The sequence below is a fragment of the Prinia subflava genome, assembly GCF_021018805.1.
Source record: "Prinia subflava isolate CZ2003 ecotype Zambia chromosome W unlocalized genomic scaffold, Cam_Psub_1.2 scaffold_43_NEW, whole genome shotgun sequence".
NCBI classification, from domain to species: Eukaryota; Metazoa; Chordata; class Aves; order Passeriformes; family Cisticolidae; genus Prinia; species Prinia subflava.
In genome coordinates this window covers 798,377-819,418 of record NW_026960615.1, presented here as the reverse complement: position 1 = coordinate 819,418, position 21,042 = coordinate 798,377, and the positions used below count along the sequence as shown (strand labels likewise).

At 39.2% G+C, this 21,042-nt stretch overlaps 1 protein-coding gene across 4 annotated transcripts in view; it reads right to left on the bottom strand.

Moving 5' to 3' along the window:
• Positions 1-19,882, bottom strand: part of LOC134565248 (PHD finger protein 6-like) — a 30,037-nt gene extending 10,155 nt beyond the window's left edge. The window contains exons 1-8 of one of the 4 annotated variants that reach the window (XM_063424753.1): positions 19,571-19,882; positions 17,490-17,571; positions 14,615-14,794; positions 14,334-14,435; positions 11,183-11,316; positions 10,846-10,889; positions 3,962-4,017; positions 1,059-1,191 (exon numbers count right to left, since the gene is read on the bottom strand). In XM_063424753.1, the coding sequence (XP_063280823.1) occupies positions 1,059-1,191; positions 3,962-4,017; positions 10,846-10,889; positions 11,183-11,316; positions 14,334-14,435; positions 14,615-14,752 (607 nt within the window). In that variant the 5' untranslated portion in view covers positions 14,753-14,794; positions 17,490-17,571; positions 19,571-19,882. The remainder of the gene's footprint in view (positions 1-1,058; positions 1,192-3,961; positions 4,018-10,845; positions 10,890-11,182; positions 11,317-14,333; positions 14,436-14,614; positions 14,795-17,489; positions 17,572-19,570) is intronic. The other 3 variants (XM_063424752.1, XM_063424754.1, XM_063424755.1) reach the window with 3 other exon arrangements.
• Between the last annotated feature and the right edge of the window lie 1,160 nt (positions 19,883-21,042).

The following is a 21,042-nucleotide window of genomic DNA, read 5'->3' as shown; positions in this document are numbered from 1 at the left end:
TATTACAATCTGAAAACCTCTTTCAAAAAAGAATTCTCTTTTATCTTGTTTATCATATGAACTCTCCACTAAGTATTCAAAGAAAATTGTGAATATTTTTCTCTATTTTTACATTTAGAGAAATCATAGATGGTTATTTTAGAAAAATAGTCTTACAAAAATGTGACTACTGAATCCATGACCCTTTAAATGACATCAATAAGAAGTTAAAAATATTCCTTCCAAAATAATTCAATGGACTTCCCTAGTGTATTTGATGAAGCAAAACATAGTTCATTCACTGCCATTCCTTATTTTTTCCAAAGCTCCTTGTCAATTTTGTCAGCCAAAATGCTTTCCACCTCAGTCCACCTTTATTTTCTACAATAACATTAAAGCATGTCCTGAATTCTTTACAGTCTCTCTTACAAAACTAGAAGTGAGTTATAATTGCTAAAAACCAAGCACACCTTATGAAAACAAATTTCTTATAAGTTTCAATCTCCTAAGAGAAGTTCTTAAATGTTATTTTTTAGTCTATAATTATTAGCATATTTACAATTTGTAAAGTAAAAATGCTGTATTTTTAAAAGATAGTTTCAGTGTAACATAAAAAAACATGAAGAATGCACAGCTTTCCTCAAAGGAGGAACCCCTCTTCTGTGCTCAAAACGATGACTTTCAGACATCATTAAAATCCAGATGCTACATGACTCTCCTTCACTAAAATACATTATTGCAGCGAAGGGAACATGAATACTTTCTCTCTCACATTAGAGCACACTCCTCTCTTCCAGGATTTTTAGCAGAAGGTAATGCGCGCGCAGATGAATTAACCATGCCAATTTCAAACACTCTGCCAAACATCTTTGAACAGGCAAGGTTGAGTCATGCATTCTTCCATCAAATTGCACAGGCACTGAAAGAAACCTTTCGCATCTCTAAGAGTCAAATGAGGGAAATCATAAGTGCTTGTCCAGACTGTCAGCTCGAGCAACCTCCTGCTTCCACAGGGGCAGGCAATCCAAGAAGATTGCAGAGTCTGCAGTTATGGCAAGCTGATGTCACAAAGTACCCACCTTTCAGGAAACTCAAAAATGTCCACGTTTCAGTGGACACCTTTTCAGGTGCAGTTTTCGGCTCTGCACACAGGTGAAACAGCACAACATGCTTGTCGACATTTTTTGCAAGCATTTGCATCATTTGGTGTACCTCAAGAAATAAAAACAGACAATGGTCCAACTTATAGGGGAAAAATACTTGACAAATTTTTGAAAAAGTGGGGTGTTAATCACACCTATGGCATTCCCCATTCTCCCACAGGTCAAGCAATCATTGAAAGGACACACCAAACTCTGAAATCCCTTTTGAATAAACAGAAAAGGGGAGAGACAGAGGCGACGCCTCAGATACAGTTGAACAAAGCTTTATATGTTTTAAATTTTTTGAATGGCTCTTTTGTAGAACCTACTCTACCAATCATCAGGCATTTCTTGAACAGCACACAGGCAAAATTGAAGGAAAATCCTTTAGTTTTGACCAGAAACCCAGAGACAGGGCAAATTGAAGGACCATTCCAATTAATAACTTGGGGCAAGGGTTATGATTGTTTCTCCACAGGACCAGGACTGAAGTGGGTTCAGCAAGACGCGTGAAGCCCTACTGAGTCTAGAAGCAAGCAGACGCTGACCCTGGAAACAGAGAAATGAGCACGCAGACGTGAACCAGTGTCAAGACTGCAGTCATCTCTTCATTCTACGTGCAAAGACTCTGGGGCGTGAGTTTCTTTTTCTTTTTGTGATAAAATGTGGTGTGGTGTTGCATTTCAGAGATTGCCATGGGAAATAAGGCCTTTGAACATGAAGTTCAATCAAGTATTATACTTGTGCCTTGTTATCTCACTGACTGCCTTAAGCAATGCGCGGTTTTGCCAGTGAATCAATCAAAGGAAAATGTTTGGGAAACTCTAGACAATGCGTCAGGCTTGGACACCATTTGTTTGACTCATTCAAAGTCAAAGAGGCCATTCTCAACATGTTTAGTAGGTTTGCCAGAGGACAAATGGCCAATTCCAGACAACATTGCTCCAAAACTTTTGCAGTTCATTTTGAACCCAGTAGATAGATGGGGTGTCTGGACCAAATTTCTCCCTGAAGCTCCTTATGAACCTCGGGAACTGGAAATCCTTGGATCAGTGAAGATGGATTTTTGTATAATATTTGTTTTTTTCTGGGTTGAAACAAAGCAAGAACAAGATGATAGATGTCACTCCAAATCATATCATTTATAAAAATGCAACATCTCGGTATAATCACACAAAGATGACAGTCAAACCATCCAACCAGGTTCCATTGCAATTGCCACGAGGGATCTTTTTCACTTGTGGGGACAGACTTTGGACTGCCATCCCTGCAAATGTCAAAGGCAGTCCATGCAGCACTGGGAGATTTTCTTTGCTAACGCCCAACATGACATTGATAAAAGAACAAAAACGTAGAGAAAAAAGATCTGTTAGTCAATATGATCCCAATTGTGATGACAATGTCAGTACATGGAAAAAAAGGCCAGAGATTTGTGACAGCTCTGCTTTTGCCACAGGCAGCAGCAGGAGCAGCCTTGAAACAACTGGATCAAATGGGCTGTTGGTTGAGTAAGCATGCCCATGCTACCTCTCTCGCACTGAGTGAATGGTTAACTGATGTTAACAGTGTGAGATGAACGACTCTTCAAAACAGAGCCGCAATAGATTATCTGTTATTAGTGTATGGACATGGATGTGAAGAATTTGAGGGAATGTGTTGTATGAATTTGTCAGATCATTCAAAATCTATTCATGAGAGCATAAGGCAATTGGAAGAAAGAATGAACAAGCTTGGGGAAGAAACTAGATCTTGGATGGATGGTGTGTTCAATTTATTTGACCTTTCACCAATGTGGAAGGGAATTTTAAGAACAGTTATATATATATTAATTGGTATTGTAGTCCTTTTGATGCTTGTGCTGTGTCTACTTCGGTGCATTCGACAATCCATGGACAAAGCTGTCAAAGAGGTGGTTTTGGTTCAAATGGGAGGGGGAGTCCAGGGTATGTGGAGAACCCCTCGGGCTGCCCTGAGGGCGTCTGAGACCCTGGCTGGGACCCCAGGAAGGCACTGCCTTTGACCTTAGTCCATGGGAAAAACTTCCAACACTCAGAGATGAACTATGAACAACAAAGATCTGAAATAAATAGTAGTTTAGTTTGTCACAAGGTGAAAATGTGTAGTTTTGGGGTTTTAGAATGGAAGTTGATGAGAGCAGGATGGAGAATTTTGGGCAGTGTCTCTTCTTCTTCTTCTTCTTCTTCTTCGACTCCATCTTCTGCTGTGAAGGTGGCACAGAGACATTGGTAGAATGGGTTTGAGGCAGAAATTGCATGTCTAGAATAGGTAGTGATTATTGGCACAAAATTGTAAATATAGTACGTTTTAAGAGTTAATTGGACTACAGATCTTTAAAAGACCTTGAATTTTCTGTCTGGGAGGCTTGCCAGCTGTGTTTTTTCAGTGCGTTAAGCTCGCACCAAGCAGCACGCAGACCTTGAGATAAGAAACTGAATAAACACCTCTAAAAACTAAAGCTGCAAGTTCCGTTCATCCTTTCAAACCCTGGTACAGGACTTTCAGAAGAAAAAAAAACCCTAATTAGGGTATCTTGGAAGGGAAATTCCAAGACTTGAAGATTTACGTCTCCTACTTCAAATAACGTGGACCTATAGAGTTTAAAAGCACCAAGATGTGAGGATCTGCTCTATCACGTCTGTCCTTCAAGACTGATAGATACCTCAAAACATGAAAGCTCTTCTTTTTTTGCAGCACCTTGAACTCACAGAAGAGAACAGGGAGACTGCAACCAGCTGTCAAACACAACTGGATGGTCTTCATGTTTAATTTAAAGCTTGGTGGGTGTCCTATCCCTCCCCTCAAGCCCACTGCCAGCTTACCCTGTGTCCCTGGCATCTGATGGTTGGGTGTTTCCAACTTCTCATGTCAGCTTGAACTAAGGAAAACACAAAAAGTTGTTTAACTCCTCCCTGACCAGGTGATGTTTTATCATGGATATCACCCAGTCTCTGAATCCCCTGAGATTCCCTAGAATTCCCTCTTGAACTACCCCCCATCCCATATCCCATTACTGCATTGATTTTTAAAATCATGACAATTTTCTCAGTATAACTTTATCTAAAGTGTTCCAAGGAGGTTTCTATGAGCTTCCCTCAGAAGTCCCTAAATACTAGATCTGAAAAGAACCCAATACACAACATGGCCTGAGAAGGGGGGGGTAAGGGTAGAAATCGAGAGGAGACAATCTACATTTTAAAAAGCACCTAGGAATATGATATTTTAAATTCAGATGAGTAGCAACAAGCCCCTAATTTGCATTTTAGAAATCCATGAGCAGTACAAAGTACCACAGAAGGAAGCCTGGAAAAATGCTGTATTACATCAACTGTTAACAGGGGGATTCAGTTTCAGAGAGAAATCTAAAAATTCTCCTTTTATCATGACTAGAAGGAAAAGGGATCAAGATGTTTTGCTGTTTGAAATAAGGCTTGGCAGAGAAGAGGTTGAGATATCACTGATCAATATTGCATCAGCTTGAAATACACATGGAATCACTCCTTTCCAAAAGCCAAGTTAAAGCAAAGTAATAAAGAATTACGTGATTTAAAGGTTGTGAAAGAACAAGTAAAAAGAAGATGTGTACAATAAATACTGCTCTATTGACATCCTACATTACCTTAAACAACAGAGTAAGAGAGCCAGAAACAAAGGAGGCTGAGTTTGTATGAGGAAGATAAAAACCAAAACTACCGGCAAAATATATTTGCAAGTAGGACTGGACATGAAAAAAAGCAAAAGCGTAAAATGTTGAGGTGGATGAGACATGCTGCTATATAAATCTGAAATCACATATATACATGTAAAGTTTTACAGTGCATTTGGGATAAAAGAGAAACTAAAAATTCAAGGAACAAAATCAATCTTATTAGATTTTTAGAAGATAAATGGAATATAACAGAGAAAGGAGTACTTCAGCATGCTAGAGTAAAATATTAAACTATGGCTGAAACCAAATAAACCATGAGCCAACATAGTTATTTCAAATTGGAAAGAAACACCAAAAAAACCCAAAAAGAGTCTTATTGGCCCAGTAGTTAATACTAAAAATGTGGATGCATCTATAAGCAATAATAAGAATCAGGGATTTGCATAAACCCCCTTGCAATCAAATACAAAATCAGGTAAACTAATCATGAAATAATAGTAGTTTTTATCAGCAGCTGATGTGAAATTAATGACCAAAATGCTGAATATATTTTTGCGTTATCTTTTTCAATGGAAAAAGAATACGTTACATTAAGCACATCTAAATTAAAGTAAGAACGGAGAGGAAAAAATTAAATTACCCCTTAGGTCCTGCCACTAATATGTTTTCCAAAAGCCCCTGATACTTCAAGGAACTGATGACTCTCATGCAAAAGTTATATGTTATGAGGTACTTAAGATTTCTTTAATTAAGTACATTTAACATAGAAAAATAATAAAATAGTCCTTACTAATCACACAATTTAAATGCATTTTCAAGCAAAGAAACACTGGCAAAGATGGAAGACAGATGATGCACTTGGCTTATTTGCACAATCACAAAGCTTATGACCCCTGGTCTGATGAATTTGTTGAGTAGCTGACCAAGCCTCTCTGTATAACACCTTGCCTAGACGGGAGGGAGAATTAGAACACACAGGACAGCTCCTCAGACAGGAGAAACCATTCACCATATGACTTTTACATTTTTCCTTTTCCATTAGCCATATGGTTTTCCATTAAAAAACCCTGGTGTGATACTTCTGCACAAACCCTCATTAGTTTATAATGGGACACAGCTAATTCACTGCCTGGACCAACTGTTTCTGTAGTGTTTTAGGTTGCTATGCAAGATGTAACCAAAAGTATGTATTCTATTACCATCTATTAAAACCAAGTGGGGCAGTGTTCTTTATCTCTTCCACTGACCCACCTCCCCTCCAGGGAGATATCTGCTGTTAATGGGCCATTAAGGCTCACTGCATGACTAATAAAATTACATCATCCCATTATGAGATGCTCCACCCAGTGGGAGGAGCCAGGCGTTCCTACCTGAATAAAAATCTGAGAGTCAGAACATCAGGACAGCCTGTTTCCACTGGCTTCCCAGAGGAAGACTGGACCCATCTACACCACCACTGGACCTTCAGAGGAAAACTATACCCTTCTACAGGATCATTGCTTCAACAGAACCACATCTGTCACTCCAGGAGAACTGCAGCCACGATTTGATTGGACTGTTACCAACACCCTGACCAACAGGGCATCAGGTTGTATTCTGACTCTGTCAGTGTTTTCTTTTTGTTTGGTTTTTTTGTACTACTACATTTTTATTTTAATTTTCCTAGCAAAAAACTGTTTTTCCTATTCCCATATCTTTGCCTGAGAGCCCCTTAATTTCAAAATTACAATAATTCGGAGGGAGGGGGTTAACATCTTCAAGGGAGGCTCCTGCCTTCCTTAGCAGACACCTGTCTTTCCAAACCAAGACACGTGAGAACACCATGTACACATTTGATGCCACACCCAGAGCATTCTCCAGGAGACAGACACCAAGCAGGCTGAGTCAGCAGAGCCTGGGAAGACTTTCTCACCATCAAAATCAAAGCGACCCCAAACTGCAACATTACAGAAACATTTACACCTGACTATGTTAGTGCAAACAACGTGAAGCAAACCTGTGCTAGGACCAAGGCTACAGAAAATGCAAAAGGGAACAAACAGTGCTTGAAGAATCCAAAGATGAATCAGAATGTTACCTAACTAGAATGCCAAAAAGTTGCAGATGTTTTTCCTGCCAGTCTCTGGTTTTCACAGCACTTTAGGTAAGTACTCAGTGCACTATAGGTTGCAGTGTCTCTAAATAGGTCTCAGAGCAATATCCTAACTCAACTTACTGAGCAATGTGTGAAGCACAGATTCCATGTCTGATCTTTAGAATGACATGAAAAGGATGCTAAGACAGGGAATGTCCTTATTTCCACTGTGGAAACATAATTCCCTGAGGCTTTGAGCACAGATACAACAGAAATGAAAACATTTTATTTTCTGACCCCACAGTTCTCAAGCAGCTGCTTTAAACATTAACAAGAGAAGTCACACAGCTTTTTGTTAGTCTTTGTCTTACCACTGTCCAACAGATGAAATTACATTTTTATCTTAGTTTATATTAAACTATTACTCATCAGCTGAATTTGTTTTAAATTCAACACATGAGCCAGGGCAGCCCCACCTGCAGGGAACTGAGAGAGGCCAGTTTTTTCATTTTTCAACAATTATTTCCAATACATTGGAATAAATTCCAACAAACAGTTCCAAAACATTAGTTCAACAATATTTCATTCTTCAAAAAGAATAAATGCAATTGTATCAAACTAAACAGTAATTCAACTAATGGTTAGCTGTGATCATTTGAAAGCACTGGCACCAATTCCGCTAACCTATTAGGTACTGAAAACTTAGCTTGCCTAAAATTATGAATGAAGCTGTTACCTGAAGTTCAGTTATTTTGTTAAATTTGTAACCAGCAAGGCAAAAACCTAGATGTCCTTATTCCAGTTAATGGGAACAAAATACAGAAAAATCACACTGAATTACACAAAGGAAATATAGGAAAAATACAAATTTCCTATTCTATGTCACCTAAATGCCAGGCCATATAGATAAATTAGATAAACCCAACAATATGTTGAAACAGATAATGAATTTAAGAGCACAGTACTCTGCTGCCATGTTTCACATTTTTATATTCAAAGAAAGCAGAAGGTAGTTCAAGTCCTGTCAAGTGAAGAAAAATTAATTCCCATCACTCATTAATTTTGTCTTGATGAGTAGATACCAAGTCTGATGAATCCTCACACCATCTGAATTTCATAACAGCAATAAAAACATCTACGAGGTCCTTTTTATTAAGTCTTAGCAGGTAACTTAATTCCAACATAGGTCCTTCAACAACATTTCCATGCAACCTCAAGAGATTTTCTTTAACTGTTATTAAATGTTTTACAGACAGTCTTTTTAAACTAGAACTTCTAACAAAAGTATATGAGCCAGATCTCAGACTTAGGCAAGTATGTTCCCAGAAGCATCCATTTTCTAGGGAAGGAAAAATCTCACTGTTATGCAGCAGTGCTGTCTACAGAAAATAAACTGTTGTGGACAAATCAAACACTCCTAAAAACTCTTTGAACATCTACTAACATAAGTGACAGAATAAAAATATTTGGACTGGAAAAATTAAATCTGGATACAAAGAACCAAGCATAAGAACCCACAGATGTTCTAAACTGACCAAGAAAAAAATCTGCAATAAATAATAAAAAATCCTCAACCAAAAGGCAACCCAGAGAAGGAGCAGTTAAGTTTCCATTATAAAGGACTGATAGTTCCAGCACCTCCATGCACCCACACTGGGTGACAGAACCACAGATAAGCTTTAACTGTTCTGTTAGGAAAACATTACTAAGCAAAGATTAATGAAAACAAAACTAAAACAAGATTTAAAAAAAAAGCCACTATGTTAACATCTAGTTTCCCTGTCTAGTCTAGTCACTCTTCTCTGCCAAGTCCTTTATCTGGTTTCACACAACACCATTCTTTTACACTGAAATGCCTCCTTGACATTGACATTTTCATCGAGAAACAAACAAAATACATATATAAAGCTTAATCTCACCATCCAACACCTTCCAGCCGTCATTTCACTGAGCAAACTTCAGCATTTAAGTATTAAGGAAAAAACCTCCCAAGTCCATTCTGAAACTCTGAAAACCACCCTGTAATTTCTGTCTGCTAAAGTTAATTAGTGTTCAATGTAGCAAAATATCATTGCTATGGAAATTACTTATAGCATTGTATCAGGCATTGCAATTTGTATCTCTACTTTCTTTGATTTAAAGGAGGTCTATCACATAAGAGCCCCAGCTTCTGGCATTATCAAATCCACAATTGTAAATATTAATTATTTTATGGGTAAAGTTTCCAAAACTGTATGGACTAAAAAGAAAACATATTCTTTGGAAAAGAGCACTGGGTGGAATTTCAGTGAAATATTAAATAAAGAACTGAAAACAGGAATGTGAAGTATAGCTTCACATAGTTCTAGAAGTGCAAAGCTATTTCTAGAAGTGTAAAGCATGACAGAAGTAAATATTTTAAACAAAAAAATGTGTGCAAAGAGCTAAATAATATACTATCGGGTTCTTTGGCCTCAGCTATTCTGAGGGATGTGTATTTCTCCTTTCCTACCCTCAATCTAAGAGGCTCTTTATATGAGTCTAGATTAATGTTTTAATAAACTACCATCATCAACATTTGAAAAAAAAAAGCCCACTAATTTTTCCCAATATATCAATATAAAATTTAAAAGCCTTTGCTATTAGAAAATGACACTGTAAAATTGGAGATAATGGTTTCTGAAAGCTCTTAAAGAAAAGCACAAGTTCAGATCCTGCAAGGAATCCCAAGCAGAAAAAGTAATCCATTGGTTTTGAGCTCCATGCAGAATTGGAGGCATTTTTAAACACATGTCAAACACTGAGACATTTGTGAGTAAGTATAAAAGATTATTTTAAAATATCTGTTAAAGAAATTAATCTCTCCGGACTCAAAATGCCTTTCATATTCTGTGTCTGCTAACACACAAAGCAACCCCCAAAACAAAGTACCAAACTACAAGATAATGTGGCCCCTTCTCTCTGGAGAACTAATTACAACATATATATTATTTTTTTTGGTTTAAACCCAGTAACAGTAAAATTAGAGTTTCATATATAGGCACACAACAATAATTATGTAAATAGTCTAAAAAAAAGAAATCCATTTTCTTTGCTATTTTCTGCTGCCTTCAGAATCTTTCTGAACATTGACATAACATCCAAACCTTTCCCATTAATAAGTCTACTACTTGCAGCATAAAAATCAAAATATTATCTTAAAAATACATTTGGCATAGAGACTGAAGTAATTTATGAAGTTTAATCATCACTAAACAGTTGTATACTACTTATTAGTTAAATCTGATGACATTTCAGTTGAAAGCAATGCAAGAAGTAAACTACCAACTGTTTGCTTACCCAAATTCAGATGCAGTAGAAAAAAAGAAAAATACCTTAATAAATGCACAATAAATAAAGACACACTAGTCTGGAATTTTAACAGATCACACAATATACCGACATTTGTGGCATTTCACTATTCTTTTCTGCAAAGCTACACAGCTTTCATGAATGGATCCTTAAAACTTTTTTTTTATCAATATGATTCAGAAACTTATCTGTAAGTGAACTCATCACAACCCTTTTCATTTACTATTGGGTGTTTCTTTTTTCAAGAGTTAAACTCTATTTACTAGTCCAAAAAACAATGAATATTTAGGAACATAGGCAGTAGCAATTATCAGCTGTTACCTGACAATATATTTCAGATGTTAATATTCTGAATACTTAACTACAAATATAAGCCAGGTTCTTCCAAGAAGGGAATGTATAACTTCTACCCAAACTTTAGTTTTATGGAGCATCATATCTTTTGAACATCCTAGAATTTATGGTTGGGGTTTTTCCCCACCTCAATCAATAATTTTTAGAGAAAATACAGAAATCAGATGGGCTTCCAAACTTGTTGTTTCTCAAAAAAATGTAGTTCTAATTTTTACTGAAAACATTTATATTCTCCAGAAAAATTAAATTTAACCAAGTATCTTTCTACAATAGGAAAAGTTTATATTGAATGATTTTACCTTCAGAGTTATGCGTAGTTTTCTTGTGTTTTCGACATAAAATCCTATAAACAAAGTAGTTGAAAACTGTCAAGTCAGTCACGAATCACAGATTATTTACTCATCTTTTAAATTTAAATGCCAGTACATTTTTCTCCCACTTATAAGACTCATTGATACACAAATTTTGCAGTGAAAATGTTTTTCTAGCACATCACTATTTTGAATGCCACAATCCTAGTTAGAATTTTTTGCAACAGTTTTGTTTAGATTCCAAAGTGGGGTTTTGTTTTGTTGTTTGTTTTTTAAACAAAGAATGTAAAATACAAATTTAAAAATAAACATAAATAATAGTTACATATAAATGCCTTGTGACGGTTTCTCTCTTATCTGAGCTTTATCATGCAAAGCACAGTAGTAGTGATATGTCTTGTGACAAGTTTTCACATCACAGCCAATGGTCGCTCCAGGACAGTGGCATAAAGAGCACATCTGGAAAGGAAAAGAAAGCACAATTCATGGTACTTTTTGTTTAGTACTTCTGAGTTCAAAAATAATATATTTACCACTCCTGGTGACAAAACAAATGGATTTATGCACTTGGTATTATTCTTCCTGCTCTCAAGTGTTTTGTATAATCTATTTTAAAATTAAGAAATTTGTTAAAAGTGTGCAACAGTGCAATAACCATCAGATGCATTATCAATTCAACCACCATTATCAATTCAATGAAGAAAATAAGTAATTTATTTTTGTGGAATGTATCTGATGAAAGTGACACATCTATTCACCTGAATATCCCTCTCAAAAGGACAGTCTGTTTGTACCAACCATTTTAGAAAAGTTAAAATCGTAATTGTACCTGTTTAATTCGGAATTATATTATAAAGCCAAGAGGGAAAAAATGACATCCATTTGAGAATGAATCCTGCAGTCAGAAATACTGATGACCTGCAAATTTACCTCAGCATCAGCAGCTAACTTTACTTTTTTTTCTACAGTTATGTCCTTAAGTCCTTTCCAAACCACTGAATTTAGTGAAATATTTGGTAAACACAATTAATTTATTTCAACTAAACTAAATTTTGCTCTTTATACTTATATTGCAAAAAAGATTAAAAGTGAGGCTGTTGCTTTACTCTTCTTTCCCATTAATTAATTCTTCTTGTATCAGACACATAGATAACAGCAGCTATCTGCCTTCTAAATTGCTCATGGTCCTTCTTATACTGTGGTAGGAAAGGAAGTAATTGACAGTATCACAACATTTTTCTCTTTATTGTTCTCTACTGACTTAATATTCCCCAAAATCTCAGAATTTCCCATTGAACTCACCTCCCAAGACACTGGAGCTTTTTCTTTGTATCCTGCATACTGCCCACAGCCCCAAAAAGGTTACAATCAATTCCAAAATTAAGTATGCAATGCAGGATATTCCCTACATATATATATCTCTTTGTGGATACATTTTTTTCTCCACTTCACTTGTTTAGTCAAGTTCTCCTTGCTACCCTAAAATATGCCAAAAAATATACCACCAAAGTTACCAAATATACCACCAGCCTGTTTTTCAATTTTAACAAAGTCAACTGAACAGTAAAAATGTCAAAGCCTTGGATCATCTCCATTTACTCCTCTGCAAGCTCTGAAATAGTACAGTTATATACTGTTCCCTAGTTGTTATCTAATTTGTATGGGCATTTTATCTAATAAATCTGTTACACATTATGGGTTTATATATAATAATTGCTGATCAAAGTCCTTTAGAAAAGCCTAGGCTTATATATCCAGCCAATCAAGTTTAGTCAGAACCTCAGTTTTTTTGAAATCCAGAAATGACTAAAAGAAAACTTTATTTTTATGAACACCATAATGTGTCTGTAAAACAGAGCACACATGTTTTATCCATGTTTCTAATAAGTAATAAAATACTTATTCCATTGGCGCATGTCTGCTGTCCAAACGGTCACTAACTCAAGTTATATTGGGTATATAAGAAGTTTTATAAGCTGCAAATTACGTATATTCTTCAAAAAACACAAAACCTTTCCATTCACATATACTAGAAATAATACAGATAAATAAGATATCAGTGACTTGTACTTCCAAATATTTAGACTTCATAAGCTTTTGTGACTGGCCTACCAAGGTTTGAACCTACCACCTTTTCTCAGACACATCTATTACCATCAGAAAGTCTCTACATTCTGTCACTCTGGTAATGAGGTCCCCACTGTCAAGTGCCCACCTGGCCAGCAGCACCTCCTGAGGAAGGACAAACTGAGCCCAAACCATCAATATATTTGCTTAACCCAGTGCACTGAGGTTTTTGCTGAATGTGTTCCCCTAGAATGGACCAGGCTAGACCAGCAAGCAGACCTGAGAGAAGGGATTTAGGCTAATGATAAACCTTGACCTTTAAACTTCCTACATGCCAATGGAGAAAGACAAGATCCTCCAGAGAGTGATTCAGAGCTGCAGCTTTCTAACAGCTACAGACACGGCACCTAAGTTAAGATCTAAAATTATCTTGTACATTTTCTCCAAAGAGGAAACAACTCAGGACTATGAATCCATCAGATTGACCAGAACCAGGTTTTCTACAAAAACCTGAACAAAGTGCCTAGTACACACAGCTGATGAGCTACAAGAATGAAGCCATTGTAACAGAAGGAACATAAAGAGATTCAGAAGCAGAAAGAGAAACCACCAAACACATAAAAAGAAAAAACCTTTAAAATCCTTTAAGAGACACAAGAATCAAGAAGTTTCTTTATGATCAGTAGTTTCATTTACTACCATGTTCTTTGGAAAGTCCTAATCATAACATGAATGACTTGTGAACAATTATTTATTTATGCTTCTGCTAATTAGAGCAAATGAAGTTCCCTGGACTGAAAAAGATTCAAATGAGATGGTGGATGAAATAGTAAACTATTATTATAAAATTGTAGTTCTACAATAATACTTTGGACTTCTCTTAGTGGTCCAAGAGCTGCTAAATACATAGCTTTAAATAACTAAACTGAAAGGTTTTAATGTGAGGAGTAAACTGATAATCTGCTAAAATTATTTTTAAAAGAGCCTCACTCATTTCCCCAAATGGAAAACAACTAGTTCTAAATAAATAATAATAAAAAAATTCCTCATGAATTAGCGTCTCAGGAATTAAAAAGTCATTGCTGCTCAATCTCTTTAATTTGGTGTAGCTGCAATGACTATTGTACCCACATACGTCATAAGCCCTCTATATTCACAGCATTATTTTTTAAATCAATACAAAAAGAGCAAAAAGTGTATTTGGTAGTTAAAACTAGATTTTGGTAGCAAACGCAAATACTGGTAAAGGCACAATAACACTCTTCCCAGGACCCTAGAATATGGGTTTCTTTCAGAAATCTAACAGAAAATATTAAATAGATTAAATACACTGAACAACTTCCTTGCAAACTTTATGGAAAGTATGAAAATACCATCTTCTGTTTTCAAGAGCCAAAATAGGGACTTACCAGTTTTGTGCCTCTCTTTATTTCTTTCTGAATATCTTCAATAGAGAATCCACCAAGACTCTCATTATCAGTGTGTGAAGAAACCAGTGCGGATGAGAACAGCTAAAATTGCAAAGACAAAACCTGTATTTTAATTTTTAAGGGTATAAGTGATAGAGAAATTTACAGATATGAAACCCACCAAATTGCAGTGGTTAATCATGCGTGCAAATTCCAATCTGGTTGGCTTTTCCACGTGTTTGCAGCATCTTCCCGGCTCCATCCCATTCCCAGTCACTCACCATACATTTGTGATGTGCCGCCACCTTCTGGTTCTCCGACATCAGCAACTGCCCACATTCGTTATCTCTATTCGACCGACAGAACCCACACTTCCTTTGTCTGGAGGAGACTTTCTTCTGTCCGACTGAGCTTGTCATGATTTTAAATGACCTTAGAATGCCACTGCAATCCTCTCAATGCTACAGGGAAAAAACACCTGCAATCAGCATGTTAACATCAACAAAAGGCAAATTAACATAGCTTTATAAATACAGCATTGGATGCTTGGAAGTGATTTGTCCCTTTTCTTTATGCTACTTCAGTATAGCCAAATAAACAAGCGACTGGCAGAGGCAGTATTTTGTCAAATTTTAATGACATTTCTTCAGCAAGAAAAAGCAGTTTCTTTACGCAAAAAAGTTTGAGAATTAAAATAAAACTTTGGATGATAATACAAAAGCAGAAAATGGAAAAGAAATTAGTGGGAAATAGAACAAGAGAATCACTCGAGGAAAAAAAGTTACTGCAACACATTTTTATAAATATTTATTACAGGAAAGGAATTTGTAGAATATATATATATATATATGTACATGCAATGAAATTCATGCTACTGAACTTCTTCAAAAACAGAAGCCAAGAAAAACCCAGAGTCCAGCATAGCCTCGAGCACAGGTTTTGGCTGTAAAGGCTCACAAAGTTTCAGGGCAGATGAGTAAAGATGAGATGATGAAATGTTACCACTTGGTATCAGAGGTATCTTGTGGCTACTCAAACAGCATTAGGAACAAAACTTTAGACACCTCTCTGACTAAAGTGCTGCAGTGGAAACCTCTCTGTGACCCACAGTTAGTTTGGCAGTACCATACCAGGTTTCAGTAAGTGCATGAGAGCTGCTGTTCTCAGCTCAGAAAAGTAATTTAAAATTAAACTCAGTATGAATCACAAACTTTTCATGTGCTACCAGCAACATATTTTAAAATGTAACACTGAGGTCACAGCACCCAACTCAAGCAGACATGGCTTGTGCAAAAGTGAAAATACTCAATGAGTGTATGAATTTCTTGGCCCAGTATTAAGAAGTATGTGTTCATTTGCTTCTACATCTATCAAGAAATAAAAAGATCATCTTCTTCAAACAGACTTTGTTAAAGCTTTTTACTTTGGAAATTTGAGCCTTACTATCAGAATTTGCCACAACTGCAATAAAATCCTCCTCAGCCTTTCTCTTCATTTGACTCGGCCAAATAAGAAAAGCCATCATAGAGTTTGATATTTGTTTTGGAAAAACGTGTAAAATCCAGCCATGAATAAGAGAGCAGAGTTGCAACACATCTGGACTGGGCTACAATGGCACAGATCTGCATGAAAATGCACGACTGCTCTCTGGAATTTGCACATGCAGACCCGGTACTCCCCAGTGCTGTCAGAAGCTCATAATGCTGGTATCACTCACTCCTTTTCTAACCGAAAGCAGCGTGTCCTCCTGCTGACAGACTCCTGCTGCCTTCTGTTTCAAGAGATTTTCACAGACCGAGTTGTAACTGTTGGCCTTGCACTGTTTACTTCAAAACTCCTGCCTCAAAAGGTGCCTGTCCTGTCCCCCTCACCTTTGCTCTCCCAACAGCTTCATTTGCTTTCTGTTCTGTGAGCAGTTTACGTCGCTGACACACACTCAGAACAAAACTGCAAAGATTTTAGATCTTGCTGATTTGCATAAAAAATGTACCAATCTGGATAAACTAGTCACATCCTTTTGCAGTGGCAATAGGGAGTCCTTAAGTGTTAAACACAAAAGAATTATTATACTGTATTCTTCTAAAGAAAAAATAAGACTATTCTGTAATCCCTTCTGAGAAGAAAGAATGGTTCTAGAAGAGACAAAGAGATAGACAGATATATAGATATACATGTATGTATATTAAAAAATAAAAATCTGAGTAATTTTTAAAACTTTAATATTTGGGAGCAGAAAAAGACCTACAAAAGACAAGCAGGAAGTAATATCACAAAGATTACTTGTTTACATCTCACATTCAGTAGATCAACATAAATCACAGAGGGATGTTTAGAAGTATACTAACAAAATAATGTAAAATGCAAAAAGTTCTGGTTTTGTATAAACAGTGTGGTATATACACACAATCACTTGGGCCTACCTGTTTCATTTTAAATTATGATTATATTATTAAAATATTGACACCAACGATACCAGTTATTAAAAGGAAGATCAGGAATTTCCTTGTACATGTGCAAAGGTCCTACTGACTCTCAGGAACAAGAATTACTACTAAAACAGAGCTACCCTTGAATTTAAGCAGCACATTTGTATTTTAGAAAATGAAAGTAATTTGTAGCACACATAAAAAAAATTAAGTGGCTCTCATCATATTTAATTTATAGGAAAAACAACTTTCCAAGACACAAGATTATAAAGAACTTTCTCACAGCTCGCTGCTTTCCACCTCCCAATGCATTACAGGCACATCACTGCAGCAGCACCAGAACCTGACACAGCCTGACTTCCTCAAGTACTTCTGCATAATTAGATTTTTTAAGGCTCACAGTGAAGTTAAAAATAATGCCAATCTCTACTCAGTACATGGATGCTGATGTTTTAAAAAAAAGCAAATATGTTTTGAAATACTTCACAATTAAAAATAATTTAACACTTGAAAAATTATTCAAAACTCAAACAGGCCAAAAAGGAAATTCACATTCTTTTCACCATCAGATTAAATTACTCTGAAAGCATTTTACAAGGGTATCTAAAAGTTTTCTCTCCAACCCCGCATTTGGGGTTTTTTTTTGTTTGTTTGTTTCACTGGGCATTTACCCTATTAATACATTTTTAAAGTGTAGGCAAAAAACTGAGCATGAGAAACATCAACAGACCTCTCCATAAATTGTATTTGCTTTCTCATGTGCGAAGACACTACTCTTGGATCACTTTTCTTTGTGTCAAAATGCACTTATCCTGTACATTAAAAAAAGAAACAAAACACATTTTCTGAGATAGATGAACCAAGTTATGCAGCTACAACCCTACAATTCTGAATGCATGTACGCAAAATTCTGTTTTCAACTCTCAAGTTAAATCATCCAGAACAACTAATCTAGTTTGCCAAGTATCAAACTACATTTCATTGGAATGAGGAAAAAATGCAACTTGAAAACAGCTCAATATTTTGGTTTTCCATGTTTAAAAGGCTAACAAATGGGTAAGAATTACAAAAAATAGTGATTACATCTACTGTTGACAGAATCTTGCTTGTCAGCTTTGTCAAAGTCTCACAGACTGGATCACAAGGAGTGACGTACTGTGGAATCACTGGCTGGGATATTTTCACTGTCTCCACCAAAATGGAACACACATACTACAAACACAAAGATTATTCCATACAGATCAATTTTCCACAGGCTTGACCTAAGAAATGAGAAGTTACATGTACCCTAGAATCACACAAGTACAAATTCACTCAACCATTCTTCACTGCAAACTTTGGGTTCATTTACATTCACATTTCTTATGTGCACTAAAGTATTAAATGTGGCACTTTCCCTCACAGCATCTTTATCTTTAAAGCAGCAGGTTTTACACCCTCCTGTAGCTTCTGTGCTGCTTTACTGAGCTCTAGACAACAGATTCCCCAACATAAAAGTGCAAGTTCAATGACTCTCAGGCACAGGATGCCCTCAATGCATGAGACATTGTTCAGCATCAAAGAATGGAAAGTAACCTGGACTCTAATTTCTATTTATTGCCCAAACATGTTTCAGGAGCCTGATTATAGGAGTTAAAACCTCACTTGTATTTTCTACAAAGGACAGTGACCTACACGCTGCACTTGTAAAGTCTGTTTTGCTGTGTGACCTGTACAATTCCCAAACTATATTAAAAAAACCCCCAGAATTTATATTTGTGAAGAAAACTTCAGATACCTAAGGAAAACCTGTGAGAAGTAAACAAGTTTCAGAAAATGCCACTGCAGATGCTGAAGTGGTTTGGTCTCTCAGGAAAAGCTGCAGAAAATATTTGGGCTGATTTTTCCAAGATGCTCATTGGAGATATCAGAGTCACAAACTTACAAGTGTTTCGCAGTTTCCTGGGTCAGTGATCCATTGGGAGGGAGGTTTATTTTGGAGAAGGGGGGAGTGAAGAAGGGGAGAGGGAAAGTATCCTGTAGGGTTCTGTGGCTGAGGACCCAAATCACATGTCCCATAGAAATTTTTATCTAAAAGTTACATTCACACAGCATCCTACAGTCACTATAAAAAGTAGGACGGGAATTTATCCATGCAACTTCCTTAAAAAAAAACCCAAAAAGACACCGAAGAGGGGGCAGATGCGAGGGGAGAAGGGCAAACCCTCGAAAGTCTAAACAATGAGAGCAGAGGAGGTGACTAAAAGTGACACAGAGAGAGCCCGTGGTCAGGGAGATCTGGCAGACGGCGCTGAGGGATCTCCAGGAAAGTTTACATCCTCCCACGGGGAGCGGGAGATGAGCCGATAGCGGCATCTCTGCCGCTACCTCCCCGGGGGATCGACGGGGCAGGACGGCATCTCCCGGGCAGGAACCGCCCGACCTTCCCGCGGGGCCCGATCCCACCCCAGCCGAGGGGGGCGCAGGGGGACGCGGGAAGGGCGACCTTCTCCCGATTCAATGAAATTTTGGGGGAAACGGGACCGGGAGACAAGGGGGGGCGGATCCTCCCCGAAAGGAGGGCGCGGACCGGGGCGGGCGGAGCGAGCAGCACCGCCGGCCCGGGGAGGGGACAGGGGGCCGCTACTGGCACCAGGAGCACCCCAGAGGAGATACTGCGGGGTGCTGCGACCCTCGCGGGGCTGCAGGGGCCGGCTGAAGCCCCGGGACCGGCGGGCGGGCTCCGGGCCGGGGGCGCCGCGCCTGCCCCTGGCGCACGGCGCAGCGGAGGCGGGCAGCGGGCGCTCGGCGGGTCGGTCGTCGGTCACTCACCCGTGCGACGGGCAGGGTGCGGGCGGAGAAGCCGCTCAGCACGGCCCGTCCCCGCTCGCGGGTCGTTCAGGGCCGCTCACCCGCCGGGACGGGCGCGTTCATTCGGGGCTCGGGACGCGCCGCCGCCGAGCGCACACACGCACGCACGAGCGAGCGGACGCACGGCACGCCTGGGCCACGGCGGCGCTGCGGGGCGGTGCCCGATTGGCGTGAGCCGTTTCGCGGCCTCCTTTGCGCACGCGCAACGACGCGCGCGCCTTTTCCGCTCCTGGTTCCCGCTACCCCCGCGGCGCTTTTCCCCGAGGCCGGGAAACGGAAGATGGGGATGTGTGGAGACCGGCGGCTCTGCGCATGCGCACTCGCCGCCGTCACTTCCCCGCGAGGTCCCGGCGCGAGAGAGCCGGCTGGCGGGAGGCACAGACACCCAAGGAGAGGTGCGCATGCGCAGCGCTCAGCCGCAGCCTTTGTGGGGGGCACACGGGACACGCGCTGCTGCGGCCGCGCAGCCGCAGCGCCTCGTCCATGCGCAGAGCGGGCAGCAAGGGGCGGGTGGCGCTGCGGCACCGCGCGCGCGCGCCCCTTGGGGCGGGGGGAGTGGCCCCGCGCGCGCTCCCTCACGGTGTCCCCTCTGCCACCCCCCCCCCCCCCCGCCGTCCCTCACGGCGCGCTGGGCCCGGCGGAATGGAATGGAATGGAATGGAATGGAATGGAATGGAATGGAATGGTCAAGGTTGAAGAAGACCATCGAGATCATCAAGTCCAGCCGTCCATCCAGCCCTGCCTCTACAACCCCTAAACCACATCTCAGCACCGGATCTAGACGCCTCTTAAACACACCTTTCATTCAGGAGTTGCAGTGGCAGTGCTGGGTGATGTGGTTTTGGGGTTGCATGGCAGCGCTGAGTGGATGGCTGGACTTGATCTTGAGTCTCTTTCAGCCTTGACGGTTCTGTGGTCCTAAACCACATACCTCAGCACCAGATCCAGACACCTCTTAAACACTTCTGTTATGAACGTATTCTCAGTGTAAAAAGAACAGGGCATATGCCTTTATTAATATTCAGCTCTTTTTTAAAGTGATCAGCTCATTATTAAAATCATCAGCAGGATTGCAGAGTCCGATCGGAGTTTTCCACGCTGCTGCAGCCATCTGAAGGAGCAGGTGCTGTCACAGTGGATGCTGAGTCCTTGTTCCCATAGAAACAGCTGGCAGTTCTCTCTGGTCAACCATCAGAAGGCAGAGCAGTGGCAGTCAGCTCCTTGCCCTCAGGGTAAAGTTTCAAGAGTTTCCCCTTCTCTGCATCAGTCAGCTCAGCTGGCCGGTTCCCATTCCATTCAGGCTCCTCACAGGTCATGGCCAATCTTCAAACCAGGCCAGGAGGTACATCCACTCCCCGCTCAGCCAGGGCACTATCCAATTCTCTTCTGACGAATCCAACTTCCTGTCTCGGGGTGCAGTTTCCCCAAAAAAA